The sequence below is a fragment of the Sciurus carolinensis genome, chromosome 14 (genome assembly GCF_902686445.1).
Source record: "Sciurus carolinensis chromosome 14, mSciCar1.2, whole genome shotgun sequence".
In the NCBI taxonomy this organism is placed as follows: Eukaryota; Metazoa; Chordata; class Mammalia; order Rodentia; family Sciuridae; genus Sciurus; species Sciurus carolinensis.
In genome coordinates, this window is record NC_062226.1 from 7,988,788 (window position 1) to 8,014,667 (window position 25,880).

The following is a 25,880-nucleotide window of genomic DNA, read 5'->3' on the forward strand; positions in this document are numbered from 1 at the left end:
CCGGACACCCGCCCCGGTCCTCCCGCCGGGTGGCCCCCTCAAACGGGCCCGGCCTCTCCTCCCGGGACAGCACCGACCCCCTCCCACAACGCGGTCCCGCCAGGCTCGGTCCCCTCACACGGCCACCCCCATCACACACGTGGCCAGCTTCCCGCTCCTGCCCCTCCCGGACGCACCCCTCCCCGGCCGTGGTACCTGGGGCTCTCGAAGCTGCACCCCCTGCGCCGCAGCGCCGCCCTCTTCTGCCGCAGGAGCGCAGCGGCCGCCCCGCCGGGCTCCGGCTCCATCGCCCCGGGCGGGGGCCGCGGGCTCGGGCGCACTCGGGTGGGCTCGGGACTCGGCGGGGCTCGGGACTCGGCGGGGCTCGGCCGGACGCTCGGCTCGCGCGCCGCAGCCCACGCCCCGCCCCGCGCCCCTCGAAGAGGTCCAGGCCCCGCCCTTTTCCCGCCCTGAACCCCAGCCCAGTCAGCCTCCACGACCCTCTACCGGGTCCAGGCTCCGCCCCGAACCCCAGTCAACCCCCTCGCCGCTCCACCAGACCCCAGCTCGGTCCGGAATCCAAGCCCAGCTGTCCTCAGCTCCACCCCTGAAACACTCAGGCCCCGCCCCATACCAAACCCAGTTAGCCTTCTTCCCCAAAGCCGGACCCACATCCGCCCCGGTCCCGCCCCGACTCCGCCCAGCAGTTTGCACGCCCCCCCGCCGGGCTCAGGCTCCGCCCCTCCCACGCCCAAATCCCACCCCCATACCCAGCCCAACTGGCCCCCTTGCCACTCAGCCGGGCCCAGGCCCCGCCTCTGCCCCGCCCGGAACTTCTACGTAGTCGTCACCGGGCCCTTTCGGTCCACTACAGGCCCCGCCCCGGCCCCGCCCCAAGTTCCAGTCACGCCCCTGCTGCTCATGCAACGCCGGGGTCCTCCAGCCAGTCTTTGGCACGCACTTCTGTGGCGCTCACGGGCCCGAAACACTCTCCCCCTCCTCAACTCTGTCCCACCCGCCGCGTTGGCCCTCCGGCTCCTCGCCCTTCAGCACAGACCCAGCCCTACCCACCTACCCCTCAGCTACTGAGCGCCAGCGCAGCCCCTGCCCTCACACCGCAGCTCTGCTCCCTCAGCGTCGCCGCCCGGCCCCGCCTCGCCTCAGCCTTTCCAGGCCCTTGTCTTAGCACCGCCCCCTTTCGGGGCCGCCCTTCCCGGCGTCCCGCCCACAGGCATGACCGCAGCGCTGGAGCCCCGCCTCTTCTTTGCCCAGACCCTCCTGTCGGGCGGACCCGACCCCGCCCCGCCCCAGTCACGCCCACGCCGCCTCGCTCACCTCTCCTAGCAGGTTGCCTGCACGGGACCGCCTTTCTGGCTAAACAGGCGTTCCTCTGTGAAGCCTGCTCTAGCTCGGATCGCTCGGTCCAGCGAGGATAGGTGGTGTCTCTCCCAGGGGCTGTTTGTGGCGCCGGACTCAGTCAGGGTGAGGGGCTGGAGCTTTGCAGGCTAGCCGTCGTGGGTTCAAGTTTTGATTTAATCACTTTCCAACTTTGTGACAGCTGTGCTTACTTCCTCCCCAAATTAGATAGGTCGTCTCAGAGCCCTTGGACACTGGCTGAGGACGGGGACCCATCTGGTTAAAGCTGGGGATTACTGTGTCATCTAGATCATGGGAGGAAGTAAACTATGGCTACTTCAGCAAGCGAAGCCTTGTCGCAGTTAGGGAGGTGCGACCATGCTGGTCTGGAACTAGCATGGTGGAGCACACCCTGAGGACCTTTGCTTAGAGAACAGCAGCGTGGGAAGGCACTGACCAGGCACTGAGGCAGGCAGAGCCAGGGGATCCCATCATCAGCGTGGATCATGGCACTCCCTGGAGCACTCCCTCAATGACTTTCCCTTACCTTTCCTCAGGCGTGGCCTCCCTTGTTAATGCACATTCAAGCAGAGAAGACAGTCTGGAAGCAGAAGGACGGGGATGCCTGGAGGGGCGACTTGGGGAGCTCCCATGAGAGAGGGAGAGATGTATCAAGAGCTTTCCATTTCTCCTTCCAGCCCCTCTTGAGATTCCCTTGGTCCTTGCCCCAGGTTTCCACAAGACAGCCCTTTTAACACAGTCTTTTAGGCAAGCTAGAGTGGATTTTGGTTTAGTTTTTTTGTTTTTTCTAGCATCATGATCTTCTCCTTTCAGACTTAGACCCACGACTCCCGTGATCCTTTACTCAGTGAGACCCTGCTGCTTTCCCCCTTTTTCACCCTGCTTCTCGTTTCTGCTGCCCTGCCCCCACCCTGGCTTCCATGTTTTCTGTGGTCTCTGAACTGAATTTTCAAGTGCCCATTGCCCTCTAAGGTCTCCAGCTCTCCTGCCTTCTTCTCCTCAGTGCCCACAGCACTGTCTCTGTCACTTTCTGAGAGTACAGCTCCCCAAAAATTCTATTTATGTTCTAGTTACTCTTAGCTTTGCTCTGAGTGCCCCATACCTCCTTCATGTTGTATCTGGCACAGTAACTGCTTGTCATGTGAATGAATGTGTGTGATTTTAATAAATAGAGCAATATTCATTGGAAAACACATTTAATTTCAAAGTAAACAAAGATGTCTGTACATTAAAGTATTTAATTAGTGAAACAATTATTATCAGTGTAACAAGCTGAAAAATACAGCAACTTGATACAAGACTGAGGTAACAAAATACTTCACCAAAAATCTAAAGAATCCCATAGAGGGCTGATGTTCAGTGGTTATTGCAGATGAGACAATTCACAAGTATTAGAGAAAGTCTTTACACAACTGCATGCAGGAATCTGCTAGAAAAAAAGACAGCCTGGGAGAATGCAACGGATTTAACCAGAAATGAACTAAAATGTAGAAACTGATTTTCAACCCACTTAGAAGAATACATAAGAAATTGAAAACTACTTTCTATGCGACATTTTGAATGCTAAGTGGAAAACCATGCATTTTGGCACGAAATTTATTAAAGATTACACTATACTAATAAATTAATTTCTATCATTTTGTTATTGAATGGTCACAGTCATTCAGAAATGGATAGAGACTGGTGGTTACAAAATGAACCGATGTATCTTCTGCACTGCTGTAAGGGGATTTCGGGGCTGCCTGTGGAGTAAACACACTTGTTCAACAGAGGGCTATGAGGTGGACCAACATCCATGATACAAGGTCTCCACGGCCAGGAAAATACAGCTCTTGCTCATACTGTACTTGAATTTAACACTGAAGTTAAAGATGAAAGCCCATCACATAAGCTCTTGTAGACGTTCTGACCTTACTGTCTCATTCTGCCTTTGGAGTCCTCTGTACACTCAGCCACAGCTCTGTGCCTAGTTGTTCTGAGCCAAGTGCCCTCTAGTGCAGACTCCAGCTAGTCCTCAGTGTGATGGAACTCACAGAGTACAGCTGTTCAGTCTGTGGGGACTTTTGAAGCCTTTCTGGAAGAATCTGTGCACAGGGTTTATACCCGGGATTAGGGGAGAAGTGGGGTCTTCCCCAAGGAGATGCATGAGATGGGGATCATTTGTTCGTGGAGTGGTCAGTCCCATTGAGGGAGATCCGATCTGTCTCGTTTTCAGTCGTTCCTACCCTGGGTAGAGCCTGGCACGTGGGAAACACTCACTAGAGAGATGAATGAATGAATAAATGAATGAATTGAGATTTTATGCAGAGAAACTTATTTCAAAGGGCCTCTAACAGCTTTTGTTTTTAAAACATGAAACCATCCAATATTTCAATAATGATGTAGGGTTGATTAAAGTCATTTATGGAGTCACAGAAGAGCAGCAAGATTCTGTTTTTGGTGATGTTCACCTGGTGACGGTGAGCGTCAGCAATGTGGGTGCAGCGCTCTGGACCCCACCCAGGAATAAAACAGGTTTGGCTTGCAAATGGCTCCCCATTTTCACAGACCATATTCCACCTGAAATATGGCATCCTTAAAGATACACCTTTCTGGGCTCAGGAAGTGAGAGCAAGGTAAAGGCAGAAACACTGGCTCTCTTGGTAAGGAAAAGAAATGCTTTAGAAATCAGTTGGCAATCAGGTTCTTTCCTCAAGGATTCCTTCAAGTATTCAGCGCCTCTGACAGGATACTGAACCATCAGGGCGTGGGGGTGCTGCGTTCACCCTGGGCACATTCAGAACAATGTTTCTACAGCTCTCGACCAAACCCACCTCCACAAAGCATTCCAGTTGCCAGAATGAACTCAGCTGACCTTGAGATACATAATGTATTCAACTGAGGGTCGGAAAGTATGCAGGGTGAGCTGCGTGGATTGTTCTTGGGACATCGTAATGCTACCAGCTGCCTACTCCAGTATGTAGACTGCATTCTACGACTTTCATTTTGGCCACAATTTGTTTGCCTTAAGAAAATTTACAGTATATGCATGCAAGACATAAGACCTTCAGTGGGTTCACAAGTATTTGTGCACTATGGACAGTCAGACAGGAGCAAAAACCAGAAACGCTTCCCTCTAGGGTAAGAATCCGCCCGAGGATTCCCCCTGTGTGGTCTGTGCCTGGCTTGTGGGACAGGCTAGCACTGGGAAGACAATCAGCACTGAACTCACGTGCTTGGCCTAAATCCCTGGTTGGAGAATCAAGTATATTTCCGCTACATCTACAGGACTCTTCTGGTGTGTTCAGGGCTCTTACCAGTCCTACAAGACTGTTACCAACAAGATTGGCTTTTGCCAATCAGTCCAAACTGATTCTTCAAGAGTCCAAGGTGAGAAATGATTCTGGGAGGGGATGTGGGATCATTCTCAACTAGTGAATAGACTAAATGCTTTGAAAAAAATTGTGATTGTGCTCTTTCAAATTAGCTCAGAAGAAAACATCTATGAAGGGGAAGAAGAATCTGTAAAGAACAGAAAACAATTTGATTTAGTCGAGCCTGAAATTCTGGGGTTTGGCATCTGCTGTATTTCATATGTGAAAAGCCAGGGAAGTGTGAAGAGGGGAAACCAGGAAAATATGCAGCCAGTGTTCCGTTCTCGCACTTTCATCCCAGCTGAAGACCTTTCAGAAGTTAACAGGTAGGATCAGATCTGATGTAGGTCAAAGCGAGACCCCTGCATGGCTCTGGTGGGAGGTGCCTGCAGCATTTGGCCTTGTCACTCAGGCTCTAGACATCAACTTGAAGAGTCTATGTGCACACACTCAGACCTGGGGTATGGGTGGACATGCAAGACTGCAGCCAAGATTTGATGGCACCAACATTACCATCTGGAGTTCCTTTTGGCATGAAAATATCCAGTCTGTGCTCCAAAGGCAGGTGAACTTCTGAGCAGTCGGGCTCCAGCACAAAGTATCACCCTGATGACAATACTCCCTCAGTGACACATTCAGATTTTCAGAGTCATCACCATTTGATCAAAGTACAGTGGTGGGGCCGTTGGTGGATGTTATTTTGACCTATTACAGTGTACTGGTTAAGATGTTGTGAAGCTTCTTGCCAGGAAACTCCTCAGGGCAGTTTGATGCCTGGTTGAAGTGAATTTTGATACAATGATAGTAATGGACCCAGAAATTCAGTCTCTTTCAGAAAACCATTTCAGGGTTTCCCTCTCAGGATACAGATATTCAGGTTAAAGAAGAGAGAGAGAGAGAGGGAGATAGGCTATGATGATAAAACACAATTAATTTTGAATAAAAATATATTTGTGTAAAATAAAAATCACTTTAAATTATGACAGAGCATGACAGATAAAGGCCGTTGTTCATGGGAAGCACTCTTAGCCAAACGCAGAGGCTGGACCATTTGCTCCCCAGGGCTCTCAGATGGTCATCCACAGTTGTGCCCTTGGACTTGGGTGATGGAGAACTTGCTGGTGACTGCATTTGGGGGCAAGACTGGGGGAGCTTAAGGCCTCAGTGTCACTCAGCTCCCAGCATGGTCAGGAATCCTGGTGGGCCCACCCTGGCAGTGGAGGCCAAGGGGTGGGATGGCAGCGAGTATAGCCTGCCCTGTGGGGGAGGTTGGTGTGAAAGGGCTTCTGGGCAGCCGATCACTGTGAGCATGGCGGCCTCCGAGCTGCTTCTGAGGACACCAGGAGAACACGTCACAACTTCCCATGCAGGCATGGCAGGAGCAGGGGAGTGAGAGGGGCCTCAGGCCCTGCTAGCAGAGGCTACAGGAGGAAGCAAGCAGGCCAGCAGCCTAGTCCACCGTCCTGAGCCGGTTCCTGCTTGGAAGGGTTGACAGCAACAAGGCCTGAAAGGGCCCTGGGGCCCAGGAAGCCGGCCTTCCAGATGAATAGCACCCATAGGAACAGAAAGCAAGACACAATTTAAGGCATTGTTTGTTTACAGTGAGAGAATGTGAGGGAGCCTTGACACTGGGGCTCCCACTCTGATCTTTCTTTGTGGACAAGGCTATGACTGAAGGTTAAAGCAGGCCCTCAAAGCGAATGAAGTGTGTGATGTCACAAGTCTTGTGCCAAAATGCATGTTTCTCGAAGAGTTCACACTCACTCGCACGCACACATGTACGGCACACACGCAGAGGACGCTTTGGGGGGTTGTACAAAATCTGAGGCAGCCCTGTGGGTGAGCAGCCCCATGCACTTGGGGTGTAACGAGCCTGTCCCGCAGCCTGTCCCACTCTCTGACCCTTTCACAGGTTAATGCTGTCCACTGTGTCAGCAGAAAGCAGGAGAACCCAACATGGGCCAAATGCGCTCTGTTGCAGAAGCAGCTGGTGGACGACAAGGGCCCAGAAAGGGGACTCGGGTGTGCAGTCTGGGTCCAACAACCACCCTGTGAGGTGGTGCTGCGGGATGAGAGTCATGAGAGTTGCTGGGGATTGACAGGTGGATCCAGCACTTAGGGAGCCCTCTGGGACTGTGAGGCCGAAGCACGCGTCCCCTGAGTCTGGCTGTGAGGCTCCCAGTGCCCTGGCTCACAGCCTGTGCCCAGGATTGATCTTTTTCCACCAGGCCCAGTCTGGGCTCCCAGAAGCCTTTGCAGTCACGCCAAGTCCTGCAGAGACTTATTCAAATGACATAAGGTTTGCAGGTACCTAGAAAAGAAAGCTCAGCTTCTTGTCAAAGTTTCAATCCTCAGAAGGGACAAGTTGGTCTCTAGGGGAAATCTGTTAATGCACAGGGCAGGTGGGGATGGGGCACGGCAATAATAGCAGCTGCCACGTGTCATGCGATCCCCATGTGCTGGGTACTGCTCTGAATGCTTCATATGCATCATGTGCTCAAGTCCTTATGGCAATCCTACTAGATAGGTGCCAGAAGCATCTCCATAACGAAGACAAGAAACTGAGGTTCAGAGGGTTTAAGTCCATAGCAAGTAAGAAGTAGGGCTAAGATCCTAAGGCCACATTCTCAGCCATTATGCTCTGATCAAAATAAAACTGTGTTTGGGGTGAGGAAGACAAACCCTAAAGGAATGGAGTATATGTCTTTGGAGGGGACCAGCCTCAGGGTGTGGGTCATTAAGGGATGGCAAGTGGAAGCACAAGAGAAGGAGGAAGTGTGTGGATACTGAGAGCCCCAAGGCCTTTCCATAGCTGTGTCCAGGACAAGGTCCTAGCCCCCTTTATTGGGGGGACCACTGACCTCAACGTCAGAATGTTGCCCCTGTCCCCAAAGCTATCTCCAGACCCCCAGACTTAGACTTCCTTCTCTGGCATTGCTGTGGGCTCTCATATATATATCTTACAGTGGCCCACACCTGTAATTCCAGCAACATGGGAGACTGAGGCAGGAGGATCCCAAGTTTGAGACCAGCAGCTTAGTGAAGCCCTGAGCAATTTAGTGAGAACCTGTCTTAAAATGAAAGATAAAAAGGGGCTAGGGATGTGACTCAGGGGTAGAGAACTCCTGGGTTCAATCCCCAGTACCAATTAATAAACAAAACAAACACATGTTGGTGACAATTTGTCAAAATGATCAATCAGGAAAAAAATGCATTCCTACATACCAGGAGACAGTTACAAGAATGTTCGCAACAGCGTTCTCATAGGAACAAAAGGCTGGAAGTCATTCCTGTGATGACTGACAGCAGAACTGATAGAAAAATCAGCACAAATAAATGAATGACAGCTACACATGCTAACACTGATGAGTCTTAGGACTGTGTGGTAAAAGAGCAAGTCGCAGAAGACAATGCACACTTCTGGTTCTGGTCATAAAAATGCTTTTAAAATGTACCCAGACAATACATGAAGATAATCAAATACATGTTCTAAAATCATGAAGGAGGGTGGGAGGTGTAGCTAGCATGGATGCCCGCCCTGGGGTCACTCTCCCCATCACAGTGAATGAAAAAAAAGACACAGCTGGAGCAGAGCTATGGGGTGAGGGTGGAGGGAGAGAATCAGGAAGAGGCACTGGGGGAGGCAGGGCTCTGGGGCCTGGAGGGCTCTGCATTTTGGCTGGGAGGTGGACATGTGGGTGTTCATTCTGCTGTTGTTTGCATTTTACACATATGTTATAAATAAGGTTTAAGTGGATTCAGTGTCAGTAAAACAAACTTGAGAAATGCAAAATAGAAACGCAGTCTAGTGGCTGAGAGTCCACGTGGACAGCTGCATCTCCTGTGACGCCCTTTCATGCTCTCCCTTCCTTCCTTTGCAGGGATACACTGTGACTCATCTAAATAATCCCCTGATGTTGAGTATTTACATTGTTGCTGACCTCTTACTATTACATACAGCACTATGGGACTACTTGATGGGAAGCAAATTAGAAATAGAAAGGAAAAAAAGAAAATGTCCTCACCTCTAGGTATGAATATTGGACAAAAGTACTTCAAAGTGGCAGAGGCTTGCCAGGTGCGGTGCATTTGCTAACATGTGTGACCCCACAAAGGCTAGTTCTGCCCCATGGTTTTTTCTAAGCCTCCACTGCCCACTGAGCAGCTGCTGCCACCTGCCGACTGCTCCCAAAAGAAGGACAATGGGTCCTTAGTTCAGGGTTCTCCCTGCTGTGCCTGCCTCTTCCCCCATGCCAACTAGGCAGCCCACCTAGGCAGCCCACTGCAGGGCTGCAGTTCCCGTTGGACCTGGAGCCCCCTGGCCTTCTGTACACAAATCATAGGCCACCTGTGTGTGGCGGGTGGACATCAGTGTGCTATGTTCTTCTTGGCGCTCAGAAACACCTGGGGTAACCAGTGTGGAGGAGGCCACGATGGCTCCAGGTTCAGCTCTTCCTTTCTTAATGCAGTTTGAGGTGGTAGTCACTTGGTTTGAATCTTGACAACTTATTTCCCTTTGGGTTGCCTTCCAACAACCATCAAGCCAAACCACTGGTCTTCCCATTGTGGAGATGGGCAATTATGTTACTCTAATGTACAAAATACACACAAACTGGGCTGGAGATATAGCCCGGTGGTAGAGCACTTGCCGAGCAGGTCTGAATCCCTGGCTTTAACCCCCAGTATTGTGGGGGGAGGAGGAAGTAAACACTCTGGAAACTTCAGAATGCTAATCTCCTGTATTTCACTGTAGAAATTCTACATGCATATACAAACATACATACAATATATTTTTTTTCAGTGTTGGGGATTGAACCCAGGGCCTTGTGTGCTAGGCAAGTGCTCTACCGGCAGCCCTCTCCCCCCATGGCTGACCATGACCTTGTGATCCTCCTGCCTCAGTCTCCTGAGTAGCTGGGATTACATGCATACCTCAATACAAACAAGACTAAGCCTTCCCATGTTCCTGCTCTTCCCTATACTGCTTATACCTGGGGCTTCCTTCAGGGATGGCAAACAGATTGCTATCAAGGGTTGTGCAATAGGAATCTGCTATGGGTCACAGAGGGTTCCAGGTATTTTGTTTGTTGTTGTTGTTTGTTTGTTTTTATCAAGAACAATGCTACAGTGAACATTCTTTAATAGACATCTTTAAGGACATGGGTAAGCACGTCCCTAGCAGTCCCACAGGTGAGTCAAGGGACAGTGCAGTTTATTTGGGGCCTCCCTGTGCTGCCTCAAATTTATCCTTGAATTAGTCTTGACCTGTTGCTTCCATTTGTTGAGGACGTTCTGCTAGTTCTGCTTTCCAGTTTCTTAACACGGACAATCTCAATCAGCTTCTCTCGTGTGTCCTCATCTACATTACAGATGAAAATCCTCAGTGGGACCAAGCTAAGTGCAGAGCCCAAGGACCTGCCACTAGGGACCTCCCTCTGTTTATAAGAGACACTCCGAAGAGCTGAGCAGTCTGGCTGTGCTATGTCCCTGTCCCCCTAGACCCAAATGCCTAGTGTGAGCTTGGCTTCGCTGAGGACCCTGCAGGCTGTGGAGCTGCTGCCGACTTCTTGTCTGCCTCCAGTCACCAGCAGCCTTTCCTCCTGGAAGCTACCACTAGCTATTCCACACCCTATGCTCTCTCCTAGAGGGGCTGAGGAGAGGGATCCCATGTCCCTATGTCCCTCCTGACAGGGGTGCTTAGGGACAGAAGCACTGATGCGCCCCCATCTGGTGTGGAACGTGGAGGCAGCCTCATGTGTCTCAGGCCTGACTGGCTAGCTATGCTCCCAGTTACAGGTGCTCCCAGGGAAGTGGAGGCACGAGAGCCCAGACCAGCATGGTCAGAATCCAGAGGCAGGTGCTGTGGACCAGACCCCAGCTCTTGGTTTACTAACTGTGGGGCCTTGAACAAGTGTCTGCCCCTCCCTCCCTCCCTCTGTCCCTCCCTTCGTTCCTTTGCTCCTTTCTTTTTGGTTCTGGGGATAGAACCCAGGGGTGATTTACCACTGAGCTATATCCTCAGTCCTTATTATTTTTATTTTGAGACAGGGTCTTGCTAAGTTGCCTGGGCTGGTCTTGAACTTGCAATCCTCATGCCTCAGCCTGAGTCACTAGGATCACAGGCCTGCACCACCATACCCCACGTCTGTTACTTTATGAGCCTCGAGACCCTCAGTGTTAAATAGAGGTAGTAAAAAAAGCTACCTCACAGGACTGTGGGAGGACTTGGCCAACTCCTGCATGTGAAGCATTTGTGTAACAGGTGGTGAGGAGATGGGTGACAGTGGGGGCAGAGGGATACACTTCAGTACCGGAGTCCCCATTCATCAGCAGCTTGCCGGGCACATGGCTGGCCCTCAGCAACTTAGCCATTACTCTTATTCCCGAGGGTGATGGGCAGGGAGCCCATTTGTTAGTGTGGCGTATTCCCAAGAAGTGGACTTTTGGGGGATGACCTAAATAGATGTGGGAACACGATCCTTGACTGATGTCACACCTGCCACCTCACCTTCCTCCAGTGGATGTTCCTGTGGCATTTCCTTTCATGGGAAAGACACAGGAACCAGATTCAAAGTTCTAATCTGGAGCTGGGCTTTGTTCTAAGCTAAGAAGGGGTGCCTGGTCCCAAGGGAAAATGCTGACACAGGGAGGGTGCCCAGGAGCAGAGCTGATGGCTTTGAGGAAGGAATGGAGCCCTATTTTCTAAGGAGCTGAGTGCCTAGGGTGGGAGGGTATGCAGTGGACTTTACCTGAGGCCTGTTGCTCTTACATGCGTCATCCAAATGCTTGTGCCACAGTATTGCGTGGAATCGGGAGCCCGTCTGAAACTTGTAAACATTGCCTAATGGGCAGAGAAAGCACTGGTTGAGAAGAGGGACACATGGGAGGGTCACCTGCGACAGTGTAAAAGGTAAATAGGCATGGGGTGGCTGAAGTTGGGGACACCAGGAGCAGCGCTGGATGAGCGGGAGCTGGCAGGGGAGGCAGCCTCCCACGCTCCTTTGGACTAGGCTTGGCCATATTTGGGCACTGGTGCCCTTGGCTGTCTGGCAAAGTCTGTGTACCCCTTCTTAGAATTATTATTTTAAATGTACAAAATATAATACAAAGAAAATCATTGGTAGTTATCAAAACCACCTTCAAACAAGCTGAGTAATGTAATTCTATGCATGCTGCTATATTAACACACTAATAATAGATCTAGTGGCAGGTCTGACACTGTGCTGTTTCAAAGATGAACAAAAATGATATTTTGAGATATGTACAAATGAGACATGGTATGAAAATATCTTTGATTTCTCTTGGAGACAAATCACAGGGATTGGAATTTTTGGAAGTTGCAGAATTCTTTTCTGAGTTGGCCTTGGACCTGGACAGCCAGAGTCCTGTGGTTATAGTCAAGTCAGGGGTCCCTGAAATGACCCAAACCCAAGACCCTCCCAGCCCCACAGTCCTGCTTCGCCTAGCACTATTATTTATTCCAAGACCCTGAGGCTATAGCTCCAGGAGAGGCAGCCAGGCAAAATCACGAAACCTAATTCTTGCAACCATTGCTCAAAGGACACACCAGCTGTGGTCTAAGCAGCTTTGTGGACTAACAAGGGGACTTGTGGGCCACACTGAACCTCACAAGAAGGAGAAACGCAGCCTCAAAGGTCCTGGTGCTTTGAGATGCACCTTTGGCAGGAGCGGCAGTAGGGGAGCTGCAGGTGTCAGGGCCCAGCTGCTGCCTACCTTTGTCAGGGTTATTCAGCTGGAAGATGTCGGGGTGCTCAGGGTCGTCAGGCAGTTGTACCATCCAGCCCACGATGGACACCTTTTTTCCAGGTGTGGATTTATACTGGAGGGGAGCAAGAGAGAGCCAGGAGGCCTACCTGGGCCAGGCCACTTCCCTCCCACCTGCCCCTGCAACTCACAGAGGTGCCCCACTGAACAAAGTCTGGCATGGGAATTCTCTCCACCTGACTTACATGTTTTCTGTCTGTGCCCCTCAAGGACTTGGCTCCGTAGTACAGGAGGGTGGATCCTGAGAGTATGACCCAGTACCTGGTCCACGAGGACAGCTGCAGAGCAAGGGGAGGCAGAGAGATGACATAGGGTGGGGACAGAGTGGCCCAGCCACCTCCATCAATGCCAGCACAGGTTTCCTCTCTTCCCTGCCACCTGCCACCACCCTCTGGCAATGCCACCAGGAGAAGAGGAGGGGCTTTTCTCGCAGCCCTCTTCTGTTGCCTCACGTGGCCTTCCTTTCTTCACCTTGTTGAGGGCGGGCCAGGGCCCAGTTCCTACTTGTTCCATTGCCCTGAACACAGAGGGTCCTGGGAAAAGCATGTTTGAAATACAGACATGCCAAGCGCCTGACTAGAAGAAGCTTAACACCTGCAGTGAACGGTTTTGGAGGAGACGGAGTGGCTGCAGGGCCCCGCCACAGGCCTGCTTCTGTGTCTCCAGGGTGAAGTTGCTCAGGGCACTCTGCTCCTTGGTCTGGGAAAAACCACTCCAGTGGGGGCTTTCGGTTCTGCAAAGGTAAAGCAAATACCCCACCCTGGAAGGAAGAAGACTATGTCCCCAAGGAGCTGGCTGCTCTGCATCATGTCACCTCTGAGTCCAGTCAAAGGCCTCCTGATGCCTGGTCCCTGTGCTTTCCTCCACCATCTTAGGATGCTGCCAGGGAGGGAGGGGTTCTGCATATGGAGATGCTGCAGAGCAAGGGATGTGCTCTGGGCCACTCAGCCTCCTGGGTTCTGAGAGCGTCCCACACCAGGGGTCTCCGCCCATCACCACAGCTCTGGCTCACCCATGCTCTCTGCGTGCAGCCATTCAGCCACATATGGCCTTCAGGAAGAGGCACAATCTGGTCTAGGTTACAGAAGTGGACACTGAGCCCCTTGCCTACTTGGTGACTTGGTCAGGATGGAAGCCTGGTTGGCAGGTTCCTAGACTCAAGCTGCTCACTGCTGCCGGTACTGCTTCCAACAGATGTGTTCTTGACTTACTGCGGGCTTCCGTCCTTCCTTGAGCAGGGTCTTCCTCCTCAGAGGCCCCTCCATGGTGGGCACAGCTGCTGAGCTCCCCAGGGTACAGGTGCATGGGCTGGTGGGGCTGAGGGGAGACCACCATTCAGACTTGGCCAGAACAGCTGAGGCCAGGCACACTCATGGGGCCCTTGGTGCCCCGGGTGAGTCCATGATGTTCCCACAGGCCAGAGGGCTCACGAGTGCTGGGCCAAGCTAGGGCAAGGAGGGCAAGGGAGCAGAGGGGGCGCCCACAGCCGAGAGCTCCACCCTCCTTGCCCTCGGACAGGCTGCAGAGCTCTAGGCTTGTCACCAAGTGTCCCATGACCCAGTCCCAGCAGCAGCCCACCCTCTCCGGGGGACACCTCTGCCATGCTTCCTCCTGGCTGCTCTGGGGGTCTGGCACCTGTGTGCTTCCTCCACCTGAGGAACATGAGGCCTTGCAGCCCCAGCTCTGGTGGCCTCCCTCTGTGCCGCAGGAGTGCTGCAGCACATGGGAGCGGAGGGTGGAGTGCAAAGGAGGGAGAGGAGTCCCCACATTACGGTCCCCTGACGCTTTTCCTCCAGGTTCCTCCTTCACCCGCTCGCTTGTGGATCAGGCACCACACGTGGGTAGCGATGATGGAGGGCATGGCCAGCCTGGCCTCGTCCTGCACTCCAGATCTGCATGCTTCTGCTCACTGGAGTCTCAGAGACACCTCGCCCTCCCTGCCTTCCCCTGGCCTGCTGCCTGCTGCTCGAGCCAGAAGCCTGAGGTGTGTCTCCTCTCATACTCGCCACGCACAGCCTGATCGATCCCAAGTCCTAAGGAAGTCTGGCTGCCCTCCCACCCCCGTCCACCCAGCTGCCCCCTGCTCCCCACAGGCCAGTGCACCTTCCTCTGGACCACTGCCCGGTGCTTTCCCGTTCTGCTTCCTCTCCACACAGCCCAGTCCTGCACCGAGTGCCCCCCACCTGCTACTGCTGGACGTGGCTGTGCCTCCTTGTACAACACAGCCTTTCCTCCACTTGGTCACCTGCCCTCCCAGTCTCATAGTCCCACCCCCAGGCTCTCTGACTGGCAGCACACTCGTCCCCCTCCATTATTTTACCAATTCCTATACTTTTTCCAATCTGGGTTCCCCCACTCCTCTCCCCAGATGGCCCCGCACCTCCTCTGGGATCATCAGTGCGCCTGGCAGTGCATCGCGGATGCAGAGACTGTGTCTATCTCCTTCACAGCCTCTGGCGCAGAGGTTTGCACCCTAAAGCTATGAATAAGTGAACAAATGAATACCTGTACACACAGCTCCGGGTTCTGGGAGAATTCCGAACTGGAACCCGCCAGTTGGGCCCCAGTGTGGCATAAAGACGTCCCCTGCTTCAAAGGAAAAGGGGTGAATTTTAGCGATGGCCTGGAAAGACCAGACTTCAGAGTACCTCAGACTATGCGGGTCAGCCTCCTCCCGACTCCTCATTCGCGCTGCAAGCACATGTGGGGCACATCTGGAGCACTCCCACCTCCCCAGTCTCGGTCAGCAAGCACACACCCCTCAGGGCCTCCATCCAGGAAAGTGCCCAAGTCTTCAGGTGACTATTTCCTTAGCCCTTTCCCAGTCACCCCAGTGCAGGGCTGTCCTGTCTGACAGAACACCGCGGCCGGTGCAGCGCACGGTAGGTCCATGTTCCAAGGGTGTGCGGGCACAGACTGTGGGTGGTCTTGCACATTGGGCAGCATCCCCATTCGCCAGGACACAGCTGGATCCTGCTGTCTGGTAAGTCCTCTCCTCTGGATGGCCTCCTCTGCTGGCTCCGTCCCTGCAGATTGGCTCTGTGACCTGATCAGCATTCCAGAGCCCGTGTGCCAGGACCTCTCCAGGGCCTTCAGCTGGCATTTCTCTCAACTGTGACCCTTTCTGGGGGGGAGCTTGGCCTCCCCCTCTCTGTATTCTTTTCCATTTTAGAGACTCATTCCCCAAATCCACTTGCGGGCCAGCTTCTCCCCACCCCTGCAGCGTACTCCAGCTTTTTCTTTGCCCATGGGCCAGATGACAATGTAGCTTCCTGTATAAAGTCAGACAAGGTCCCTACTTCCTTTCCAAACATTCCCAGTAGTCCACACCAGCCTCGGCACTGGCCCTGGGGCACTAGCCCCCTGTGGATCCCGGTGGGCACCCTCATAGCCTGCTGTGGGTGCCTCACACCATTGCTGAGCTCAGGGCCTCGCCCTCCATATTGTTTCTGATGGTTATTGGGTCCACTGTCCAGTGCCCAAGTTCAGGGCTGGTAGAAGTCTGCTGGCCATCTGGGATGGCTGCTCCAGCACCCCTCTTTGGCCCACCAGCCCCTCCTCTTTAGGTGATGACAGACCACAGCTTGTGCTTGGCCCCCAGTCTTCACCGCAATGGGTTTCTTGATGGTCCTAGGCTAACCCTGCCCTACCATGAGCTGTGGCACAAATGAGAGGCCTTGGGCGCCTAACCCCAGCCCTCAGGCCCAGTTGCCCCGTCTCTTCCACTGTAGAGGGTTGGGAGGTAGGGCGTGAGTGAGACCCTGCGAGAGGACCACGGCCGCTCTGATCTGCCAGCGGTGGAACTCTCAGGCCTCAGCACCTCACCACCGAGTGCAGCAGTGCAACAGGTCTCAAGCCTCTGCTGCACGGTGCTGTCCAGGGGCCCGCAACAGGTGGCCCCAGCGCCACTCTCCTCCCCAGCCATCGCCCTGGATTTGTTATGAGAGGGGTATGACAATGAATGTTCCTACGGTGCTGTTTTTTGTGGCTTTATCGGCTGCCCGGGGATGTCTCCTCCTCTAATCTGGCCTCCCACTCAGAACTGCAGCCTGTCTGGACTTGGGCGGTGCCGCCTTCCCAGAGCTAGTCCTCTGGCCCTTCCCTCCACCTGCTCCTCATGCCCCAGGACCGTGAGTCACGACAGGACTGTCCACAGCCACCAGCTGACTCTCAGGGTGGGCAGTGCTGCCACCCTCCTGCTATCATTCTTCCTGCTTCTGCGAGACGGCCCGAGGCGGTGTCTTCCGCTGGTGACCTTTGTGGATGGAAGGCCTGGGATCCACATCTTCCAGCCCGTCTGGCCCTGTAAGCAGTCCTTCCTCAGGCCCCTCCCCGAGGAGCGGGCAGCCCAGCCTGTAGGGGACTGGCAGGATGCTGTGGCTCGCTGGGGTTGCTCCTGAGAACAAGGAGCCAAGGGTGGTGGCGTTTGCGTGGGCAGGTCTTCGTACTCACTCGCTGAAGCTCTGTTTAAGTACTCCTGTCTCCCCATGCGGAGGGAAACTGAGGCTCAGCAATGTGAGGCACCTGATGGTGGCACAAGCCTCACTAACCAGGCTGCAAACCCAGATCTGCCTGAGCTGTCGGTGTGGGGAGAGGCGGAGGGGTCGCGGAGGGGCCCACACAGGCCAGGCTTGTGGCTGGTTTATGGGGGGCCTTCCTGGCATTCCACTCACAGGCACGCCACCGTGGTCTCCCCTGCAGCTCGCTCTGTGACTGGGTTTTGCCAGCGTCTGTGAGGCTGTGCGGCCACCAAGTTCTTAGGCCCATGGATCTCCTGGGCTGGGGCGCCTGCCAGGTCCCCTATCCTGGGACCTGGGGACAGGATGGAGTATTCTCCTGGGGCTTTTGCAGCCAGCTGCTCACTGCTATTTAAGGTCTTCCACCAGGACTCACTCAACCCTGCCAGGGGTGCAGTTCTCACAACCGAGGCTCAAGGAGAAGCCACCACTGTCCCACCTGGCTGGCCTGTTACTGGAGGTGAAAAAATGAGTGCTCAGAGAAGGCTGTGTTGGCATGTGGCCGAGCCCTGCCTGGGTCACTCGCTGCTGCAGACTGTGGAGCCACGTCCTGCTCTCCCTGCAGCTGGGGTGGCAGCACCAAGCCTGGAAGGGCAGCAGGATGGCACCTTTTTCCAGGGTCAGTTCTTAGGAGGACAGAGTTGGGGTGGTGGCCAGCTTTCCATCCCTGTAAGCTGTGGGTGGCAGCGTTGGGCAGGTGGCTCCAGCTGGCCTGGTAGGTGGCACCGCACAGCCAGGAGCCTCAGCCACAGGCGCCAGATGGCCTGACCTCCACCCTGCTCTGAGAAGATCCGTTATGGGGCGTTCAGGGCCAGAGACAGCAGGGCGAACAGGCGGGGGCGCCTGGTGAAGCACAGAAGTCCTGGGCTTTCTCATGGCTGCTCCCACTCCAGGGCTATAGGCACCTTTCCTAGCATCATTCTGGGGACATGTGGCTCAACACAATGTGTCCTCAGAAGGCCAGTTGGACTGTCCCTTCTCCAGAATGGAACTGAGGGTGAGGGATGCGAGCAGGCCCTGAGGGGTGCACGGGAAGTTGTTCTGAGGAGGACGTAGCTGCACCAGCAGGAGCATCTTGGTCCCATGAGAGCTGGAAAGATGGATGATGTCATGGTGGTGGTGGTGGTGGTGGCGGTGGGATGGAGGGTCTAGGCGACATGCTTAGTAATATTCATTCCTTATCCCACGACCCTACAATACTGTGAGTGGCACTGTGATCCCTGCCTCACAGATAAAGAATCTGAGGCTCGGAGAGGAGGAGGCACTTGCCCAAGGTCACAACATGAGGAAGAGGGAGCATGGGCAGGCATGAGGTGGCAGCAGCCAGGGCACTCAGACTGGCCAAGGCATCATTTCCTAGGTGCGATTAGGCAGTAGGCATCACAAGGATTACATTTCCTAAATCCCTGGATCTTTGCTCCAGTCTAGGGAGCAGAGGAGCAGAGAGAAGCCTTGGATCCCAGCCACTGTGAGGCCTCAGGAATCTTGGTCTTAGCAGGGGCAGGGCTCCACCCCCCAGCTCCTGTCCCAAGTCCACCGAGCCTGGGTGGAGTGCGCCAGAGGAGGGGCCCAGGCATGCTGTCCATCAACCACGCTGACCTCCCAGGCAAGCCCTAGACTGGAGGCCAGGATCATCAGGCAAGGCTCGTCCTGGCCCCTGTCTGATGGTCTCCCTCGTCCGTAGGCAGGGAGTGTCACCCTGACCTCTGCTGGGCCTTGGGACAGCCCTTCTTGCAGCACTGTTTGAAGGACCTTTGTTCCCTTGTGAGCCACCTGTCTTTACTTCTCTGGGCGGTGTCCCTGATTCACTGGGTAGCTCCCTAGGAACCTCACTGGTACTACATTGTCCCCACCCCTTGGATAGCTGAATGGACAGAACAACAGGCAAATCCAAGCCAGGTTTTCTCTGCTGGCAATGAGGACCTAGATCAGAGAGGCCGGACATCAGGTTCGCTGGCTGGGTGAAGCTACAGCATATAAACCCGGGAGCTATGAGCAACCATCCTCCCCTGTGTAGCGAGAAGTCCAGAAATCTGGTGTGCGGGGGCAGACGGGCAGAGGGAAAGACAGATAGACACAGGCAGGAGAGTCCTGTCCGCCTTCGAGGTGCCAGCTATGCAGGATTTGTGGGTGCCAGGCAGAGAAGCCATGGGCAGAGGTTTCTCAGCTTCCGCGAAGCAGCACTGGCTGGCCTGGCCCAGCCTTGACTGGCCTAGCCAAGAACAGGGTAAGTATGAGCCTCTGGAACCAGGGGACCAGCCACTCTTGTCCACTCCTCTCAGAGGAGCCTCAGGGAGCCTTGCTTGCCAGACTCTAGCACTGGGAGCTAAGGGGGAGAAGCAAGAGATGGCATCTTTGGGGTAAGTAGTCAAGAACTTGGCAACTCATCCATCGGGGCTGCCATGTCAGGGCACTGGGTGGAGCAGCCTCATCCAAAGCACAAGGATGAATCAGGAGATGACCTTGGAGAGGGCAGGCAGCAACGAGAGCTGGTGTCAGGCCTTGGGCACAGGTGTGGGGGCAGAGGGCATGAGGTCCTGTCAGTCACCTGAGCATGGCCACTCAAATAGCTGTGCGGCAGCCCAGGGCACCCCTCGCTCCAGAGCTTGGCCTAATTCTTCTGAAACACTGTAGAGTATGGGTCTTGGGAGGCACCTTGGGCCTGGCAAAACTGGGGCATTGTCCAGAGTCCTCTGACCCCAAGGAAGGAAATGTGTATCTTTAAAACTGTATGGGGTAACCAGGTGCAGTGGCACATGCCTGTAATAATCTCAGCAGCTCAGTTGGCTGAGGCAGGAGGATGGAGAGTTCAAAGCTAGCCGCTGCAAATTAAGGAGGCCCTGGGCAACTCTGCGAGACCCTGTCTTTAAATAAAATATAAAAAAGGGCTGGGGATGTGACTCAGTGGTTAAGCACCCCTGGGTTCAATTTCCGGTACCAAAACCAAACCACCAAACAACAAAAAACCACCCCAAACTGCGTGGGGTAGCAGGCGTGGAGATCTGTCGCTGCCATGACTCCACTTTTCTGGTGTCTCCCTAAGGGTGGCAGGCGATTCCATGAGCTAAGCTCATCAGGAAACCTCACACAGGGCAGAAATTGATCGCTCACCCCCCTCGATGCCCCTAGCAATGCCAGGACCAACTGCCGGCAGTACCCTTTAGAGGACCCTCTCCACAAGGCAGCACCACCCTGGAAGCCAACGAGGGCTGGTGGAAACCTGACTTCATTCCAGTCTGCCCACCCACCTCAACTGAGATGCCATTTGGGGAGATTTTTCTCCTCCTGCCCAGCCTTAGCCTGGGTGGCATGCTTGCTGGCAGAAGGCACCTACAGAGGGAAGCTCTGGAAAGTCCCACATTAGTTCCACCATGGAGTGCACCCCCACCACGTGCTGTGCTTACTTTGCACATCCCCAGTGCACAGCCAAGGAACTGAGACTCAGAGGTCAGGGGGGCCATAGGATGGAGAGCGTAGGTGGCCCTGAGCTCAGGCCCAGTGCTGCTGACTGTGCCTTTTGCTGTGGAGGTACTTTAAGGACTCTAGAAAGCAGGTCACAGAGCCCACCTGTCCTGCATGAGACTCCTAGTGGCCTTGTGCAATCTTGGGCCACCTTTCCAGTACTAGGACACACCTCCTCAGGTCCCAGGACACCCTTGAGAGTTCACCAAGGTCCTCTTCACCAAATGCCCTTGGGCCTCTGTTAAGCCAACATATCCTCCAGAAGTCACCCTGAACCTGCAGCTCGTCAGATGGCCCCTGCTAGATGGTACGGTGCCGCAGTGCACTGGTGTGTGGCTTCTTTAAGGCTCCATGAGCTCAGACTCCCTCCCTGCATGTCCCTAGTCCCCAGGGAGAGAAGAGAACCCTCTGCTTCAGAGAAGCGGAGTGCTGCCCTCTGCCACTCTCTTCCCTGTCTCCCCAGAGGGGCTTCCTCTGGTGGCTGAGTCTCTGAGGACACTTCTTCCCTCCTGTTTGTCCCTTCGCCCTATCATGGCTCATCTCCCACATGAGAAGTCCCTCCGCTGGGCCTGGGAAGACGGGTGGCCGAAGGCTTTGTGTTGAACTCGGCAACAGACTTTCATATTTTGCTTCTTAAAACCAGGTCAGAAATCATCTCTGATGATATCTTTAAAAAGCTAGATGCTAATTATTTTTCTGAGTAGAAAAGAAGATTCAGCCATTGAGGAACATCTGGAGACTATGCAGGTGAGGCAAGGGACAAGCGTCTCTGGAGAACCTGTGACCCGGGGTGATCCGGCTGAACCAGACAGCGCGTGTGCATGCTCACACCCACGTTCAGCTGCATGGTTCTTTTTGCTCCTTTTAAAACACAAACCTCTTTTAGGATATGCTGACCCTTGGGTCAATATTCTTGCTCTCACCTTACTGCCAACACCTGCCTCTCCATCAGACACAGAGCACTGCCCCGCTGCCCGCCTTACTGGCCCCTTCCACCTTCACTTCCCTGAGCCTGAAGGTGACTGGAGCCCAGCCAGGTGTGAGTTCCTGGCCCCCACTCTCCAGTTCATTAAGCTCATGTTGGAAATGTCTTTCCCCTATCCTCCCCCTCCTCAGGCTGTGGGTCTCTCATTTTCCCTTTGTCCCCATGGATCAGGGCCAACTGGTATAGTCACAGAGAAAAGTGGCCCACCCTTACTCTGTTCCCTCGTGACAGAGACTGTGGTCTAGGAGAACCACCTGGCCTTCCTTCTAGGCCCTGAGGATAGGGTCAGGCCTTTAGGGCAACCAGGGACTGAGAGATGACCAATTTACCACTGGTCTGCTGCTCCTCCCCAGCCCTGTAGGCCTTTGACTTTGCCAGGGCTGACATGGATGAGGGGACACAGAGTGGGTTGCACAGAGGAGGGTCCCCTTTGCTCCCTGTACCCTCACTCCACAGACCCAGCAAAAGCAGGAGGTGGTGCCTCCACAGTGGTCCACAGCTCCCTAGGCAGTGGGCACTCTTGAAGCTGGACATATCAGGAACACACTAAAGTATGGCCTGGACTCTGGCTGACACCAAGGACCACCTTTGGGCCCCTTCACTGACAACATCCTTGTGTGTAGACTTGAGGAAGGTAAATTCATGAGACCCTGTCAAATGATCTCACTCTTGGAAGATAATGAGAATTCTCCTGCTCACCTGTTCACGGTGGCATTAATGGTGATTTGGATGTGCCTTTGAACCAGTGTGGCTGTATGTGGCTTGGGGCCTCTCTGCCCTTTACTTGGTACTTGGCTCCATTTCTCTCCCGGGCCCCAGCCAAGTCTATTACCAGGCCTGGGGTGCTGGGGAACCTGGGAGCTGGTCAATTGAAAGTCATGGCCCCTGAACTTCAGAGCTACAGGTCAAAGTCCTGCTAGTGCCCTAGTCCTGCTAGTCCTGCTGGGTCCCTTCCTCTCTCATCTTGTCATTCTGAGTGGGCCAGGGTGGACATCCAGAGATCAACTCCCCTTTAAAGAGGAGGAGTGCATGGCCTGGGGAGACCCGGGAATGGAGGGAGGATCCAGGCTGAGCACTGGCTACCTGAAGATAAGCAGTAAGGGTGACCCGGGCAGTAACCTGATGGTGACACAACTGTGAGGGAACGGTGACATGGACAGGGATGTTCAAGCTGTGAGAGGTAACCCAGGTGCTCTCGAGGGAGTGGATTTTCTGCGAAGCAGGAGAGAGGATGGTACAGGGTAGAAACAGGGACTGGCGGCTGGGCCACCAGGGCAGGAGGTAGGGAGCAGCTGGCATCTGAATCATCAGGTTGCATGGGGCTGGGTCATCACAACTCCACTGGCATCTCCTGAAGCGAGTGGACCGCGGCTCCCCACAGCCAGGAGGGTCTGGTCAAGAGCTAGGTTCCCAGGAGTGAGAAACAGGGCACCCTCCCTGCAGGGCAGCTGAAGGCCCTGAGGCAGGGCAGGGCCTCTGTGTGGCTACACCAGCTGGGAGCCAGTGCTCAGAGGAGATCCCGCCCAAAGTGTACGTGCTATGGACATTGGATGGGTAGCATTGAGATGCCATGAGATGCCACAGCTCACAGTGTTCACCCCTGGGCAAGGACCGTCTTCCTAGTAGCTCTGATCTCTGCTCACACCCCTCAGGGTAGCCCCACCCTCAGCAACTAGCGGGTGTTGCTGGGAGGTCTGGCAGCAACTGAAAGAGGGCATGAGTGAATGGAGGAAGGAACCGGTGGAAGAATGGAGGAAGGAACCGGGAAGCCCTGCTGTAGTCCTGTGCTGGATCTTGGCCCTGGGCCAGTTTCCTAATTGCTGACCTTTCATTGGCCTGTGTCTAGGGGAGATGCTGGTTTGTACACTGCCCTGCTCATTAGGATGTCCCCAGGAGTTCCCTGACTGAGGCGAGTGGTCTGGCGTGTGCCTCTTGGCCCTCAGGCTGGGTGCCCAGAGCAAGAGCAGCGGGGCAGGGTTGCCTGAGTTCCCCACAGGAACAGAGCAAATGCCCCTCCCAGAGCCCTGTGGGGAAGGCAGAGAGAAAGCCTGATGGTGTGTGGCCTCCTCACTCCCTCTCCCTGCCCCCATCTTGGGTTTCACGGACAGACACAGTGAGTGACATTGGGCAAGTCCCTATAGCTGTCACTGCCAACCCTCAGGCCGGGTCATGGGGCAATGCAGAGGGGGGCTCAATGGTAGGAGGGTATGGATTAGGGTCATCTCTGCCACTGTCAGACGAGTGTGAAGCAGGCATGGCACCTCACCTCTCTGCATGCCCCAGGTATAAAATGGGGACAATGTGCCTGGTGCTGTGGGGAGCACTGAGAATATGTGAGCCCACATACAGTGGGGCCCAGAGGCGGCGGCACCTGGGGAATGCCGAGCACAGCCCCTGACCATGACAGCCCTCTGCCTGGGGAGCAGCTAGATGGGATCGACCTTCTCTCTGGTCATTTTATGATTGTGGGACTGAGGTGAGAGAAGTTTCAGAATCAGAGGAGGTGTGAATGTCAGCTCTGTGCACCCATGTACATGTGTGTGGTGTGACGTGCATGTACGTGCACACATGTGTGTGCATGTGAGTGTAGGTGCCCACATGTACAGAAGTGCACGAATGTGCATGTGTGTTTGTGTATGTACACGTGTGAGTGCACACGGACAAGCGTAAGAGTTGTGAGAATGTGTGGGGCGTGCATACATAGGTGTGAGTATAACTGTGTGTGCAGCTGTGAGAATATAGGGGGAACTCTGTGTGCACAGGCCCCTGGATGTTGGTGGAGGACCCACCCTGAAGGACAGAGAAGGCCTACTTCTCTGGAACATTCTTCATCACTGGATTTCCTCCTGCCTATCCTCAGACCTTGTGTCATCAAGGTGACCTTCACCTTCAGCAGCACTGCAGCTGTAGGATACCCATTCACAGTTTCCTGATCGTCCTAGAGCCCTGGTGCTGACTCAGGAAGCCTTGGTATGTGGAGCATGTGTAATGGGAGATTTTCTGAGTGAGAGGCTGGACACCCAGGCAGACAGGCTCTACACAGGGATCCAAACCATGGGCCAAAGGAGTAAGAGGGTGCATGGCAGGGGTGGCCATTTCCTTGTCACTAGTGCCCAGCAGGGTGGTGTTCAGTAAATGCCAGGCCCAAGGCCGAAGGCTGTGTGGAGCAATACTCTCAGAGTCCACCAGGCGGAGCCACAAGCACATCTCAAGACTAGTCAATTCTCAGGCTTCCAGTTTCAAGAACCAGCATTACAGACCGGGTCTGCTCTCAGGACTCCTGCAGTTGGGCTGGAAGAAGTTCTACTCAGTGCATGGGGGTCAGGACCCCACACTCCTCCTGCTCATTCCAGCTGATGAGCCATGGGGCCACCCAGTGGAGGCACAGCAACGGGGCAGGGCTGTCCCTGCCTGTCTCCAACTCCCTGGGCTCTGAGGTAGGACAGGAGGGAGGCTGTGCTGAGACCACACTCACCTTTCCAGCCCTGAAGACATCTCTTCACTAAACTCTGAGCTCTCACTACTGCCTGGAAAAGGAACACAGATGAGTGAGTGCAGTGGCCTCGCAGAGAGGGGCCTGTCTCCGGGGTCACAGGGCAGAGGCCATGGCTTTCTGAGTCTGTGGGCAGCAACATGACTTGAGTTTTTGCTGCTATTTCTGACTCTGTTCTGGGAGGGCTGAAAGAACCACCCTGTCCCTCCATTCCCAGATGGAGCCTGCACCTGCTTCCCACTGCCTGACCTCAGGCCTCCCTGCTGGCCCAGGGGAAGCAGGGCTGGAACAGGCCTTACCTGATGGGGACAGAGCCATGTGAGCTCTTCTACTTGCAAGGTCAGGGCTGGACTAGATGCTAGTCACAGGGTGGCTGACTCAGATCGGCCTGACGTCTTGAGGGAGGGCCCTGCTGACCCCTGGCCATGGAGACAGAGACAAGGTCTGGGCTGTGCCCCTTTAACACACTTGTCCTCCCATGGGCCTGTGCCTGGGACCACCAGAACCTCTCCCAAGGAGAGATTTTTTTCCTGTCACTCAAGCATCCATGCACTGTGTTCTGTACCTTCTAAGACTTCAGAGGCTCTGAGGTTCAAGCGCTTTTGCCTGAAGAGCACCTAGCCAAGCAGCCGGATGGAGCTGGGGGAGCCCGTGGCCCCTTGGATCAGTCTAAGCAATGCTCTCATCTAAGGGGTGGAAAGCCGGACAAGCCTGCTCCAAGCAGGGCATGTGCACACATGGCTGCTTACTCAGGGACTTTCAGCCCCAAATGGAAAAATATTTTGAGTTCCCTGACTTGAGGAGCTAGGACCAAATGACCTCGTGATCTCCCTCTGGATGCTGGGCAGCACGCACCTCACTCATCTTCTGCCTCGGGAAGAGCAGGCCTGCACTCAGGCACAGCTTCGACAGTTTCCTGGAAGTCAAAC

General features: G+C 54.4%; 2 protein-coding genes across 14 annotated transcripts in view; both read right to left on the minus strand.

The window, feature by feature from the left end:
• Window positions 1-1,150, minus strand: part of Garnl3 (GTPase activating Rap/RanGAP domain like 3) — a 147,601-nt gene extending 146,451 nt beyond the window's left edge. For 2 of the 5 annotated variants that reach the window (XM_047523815.1, XM_047523814.1), the window contains exon 1: window positions 196-488. In XM_047523815.1, coding sequence (XP_047379771.1) covers window positions 196-287 — 92 coding nt within the window. In that variant the 5' untranslated portion in view covers window positions 288-488. Of the gene's footprint in view, window positions 1-195; window positions 490-1,055 lie in introns of those variants that run through there. The other 3 variants (XM_047523818.1, XM_047523816.1, XM_047523817.1) reach the window with 3 other exon arrangements.
• A 1,426-nt stretch (window positions 1,151-2,576) lies between these two features.
• Window positions 2,577-25,880, minus strand: part of Ralgps1 (Ral GEF with PH domain and SH3 binding motif 1) — a 245,413-nt gene continuing 222,109 nt past the window's right edge. For 4 of the 9 annotated variants that reach the window (XM_047523694.1, XM_047523688.1, XM_047523689.1 and 1 more), the window contains 7 exons: window positions 24,934-24,985; window positions 15,000-15,083; window positions 13,706-13,811; window positions 12,680-12,772; window positions 12,444-12,549; window positions 11,459-11,550; window positions 2,577-7,020 (listed from right to left, as the gene is read on the minus strand). In XM_047523694.1, coding sequence (XP_047379650.1) covers window positions 6,991-7,020; window positions 11,459-11,550; window positions 12,444-12,549; window positions 12,680-12,772; window positions 13,706-13,811; window positions 15,000-15,083; window positions 24,934-24,985 — 563 coding nt within the window. In that variant the 3' untranslated portion in view covers window positions 2,577-6,990. The other 5 variants (XM_047523697.1, XM_047523695.1, XM_047523692.1 and 2 more) reach the window with 4 other exon arrangements.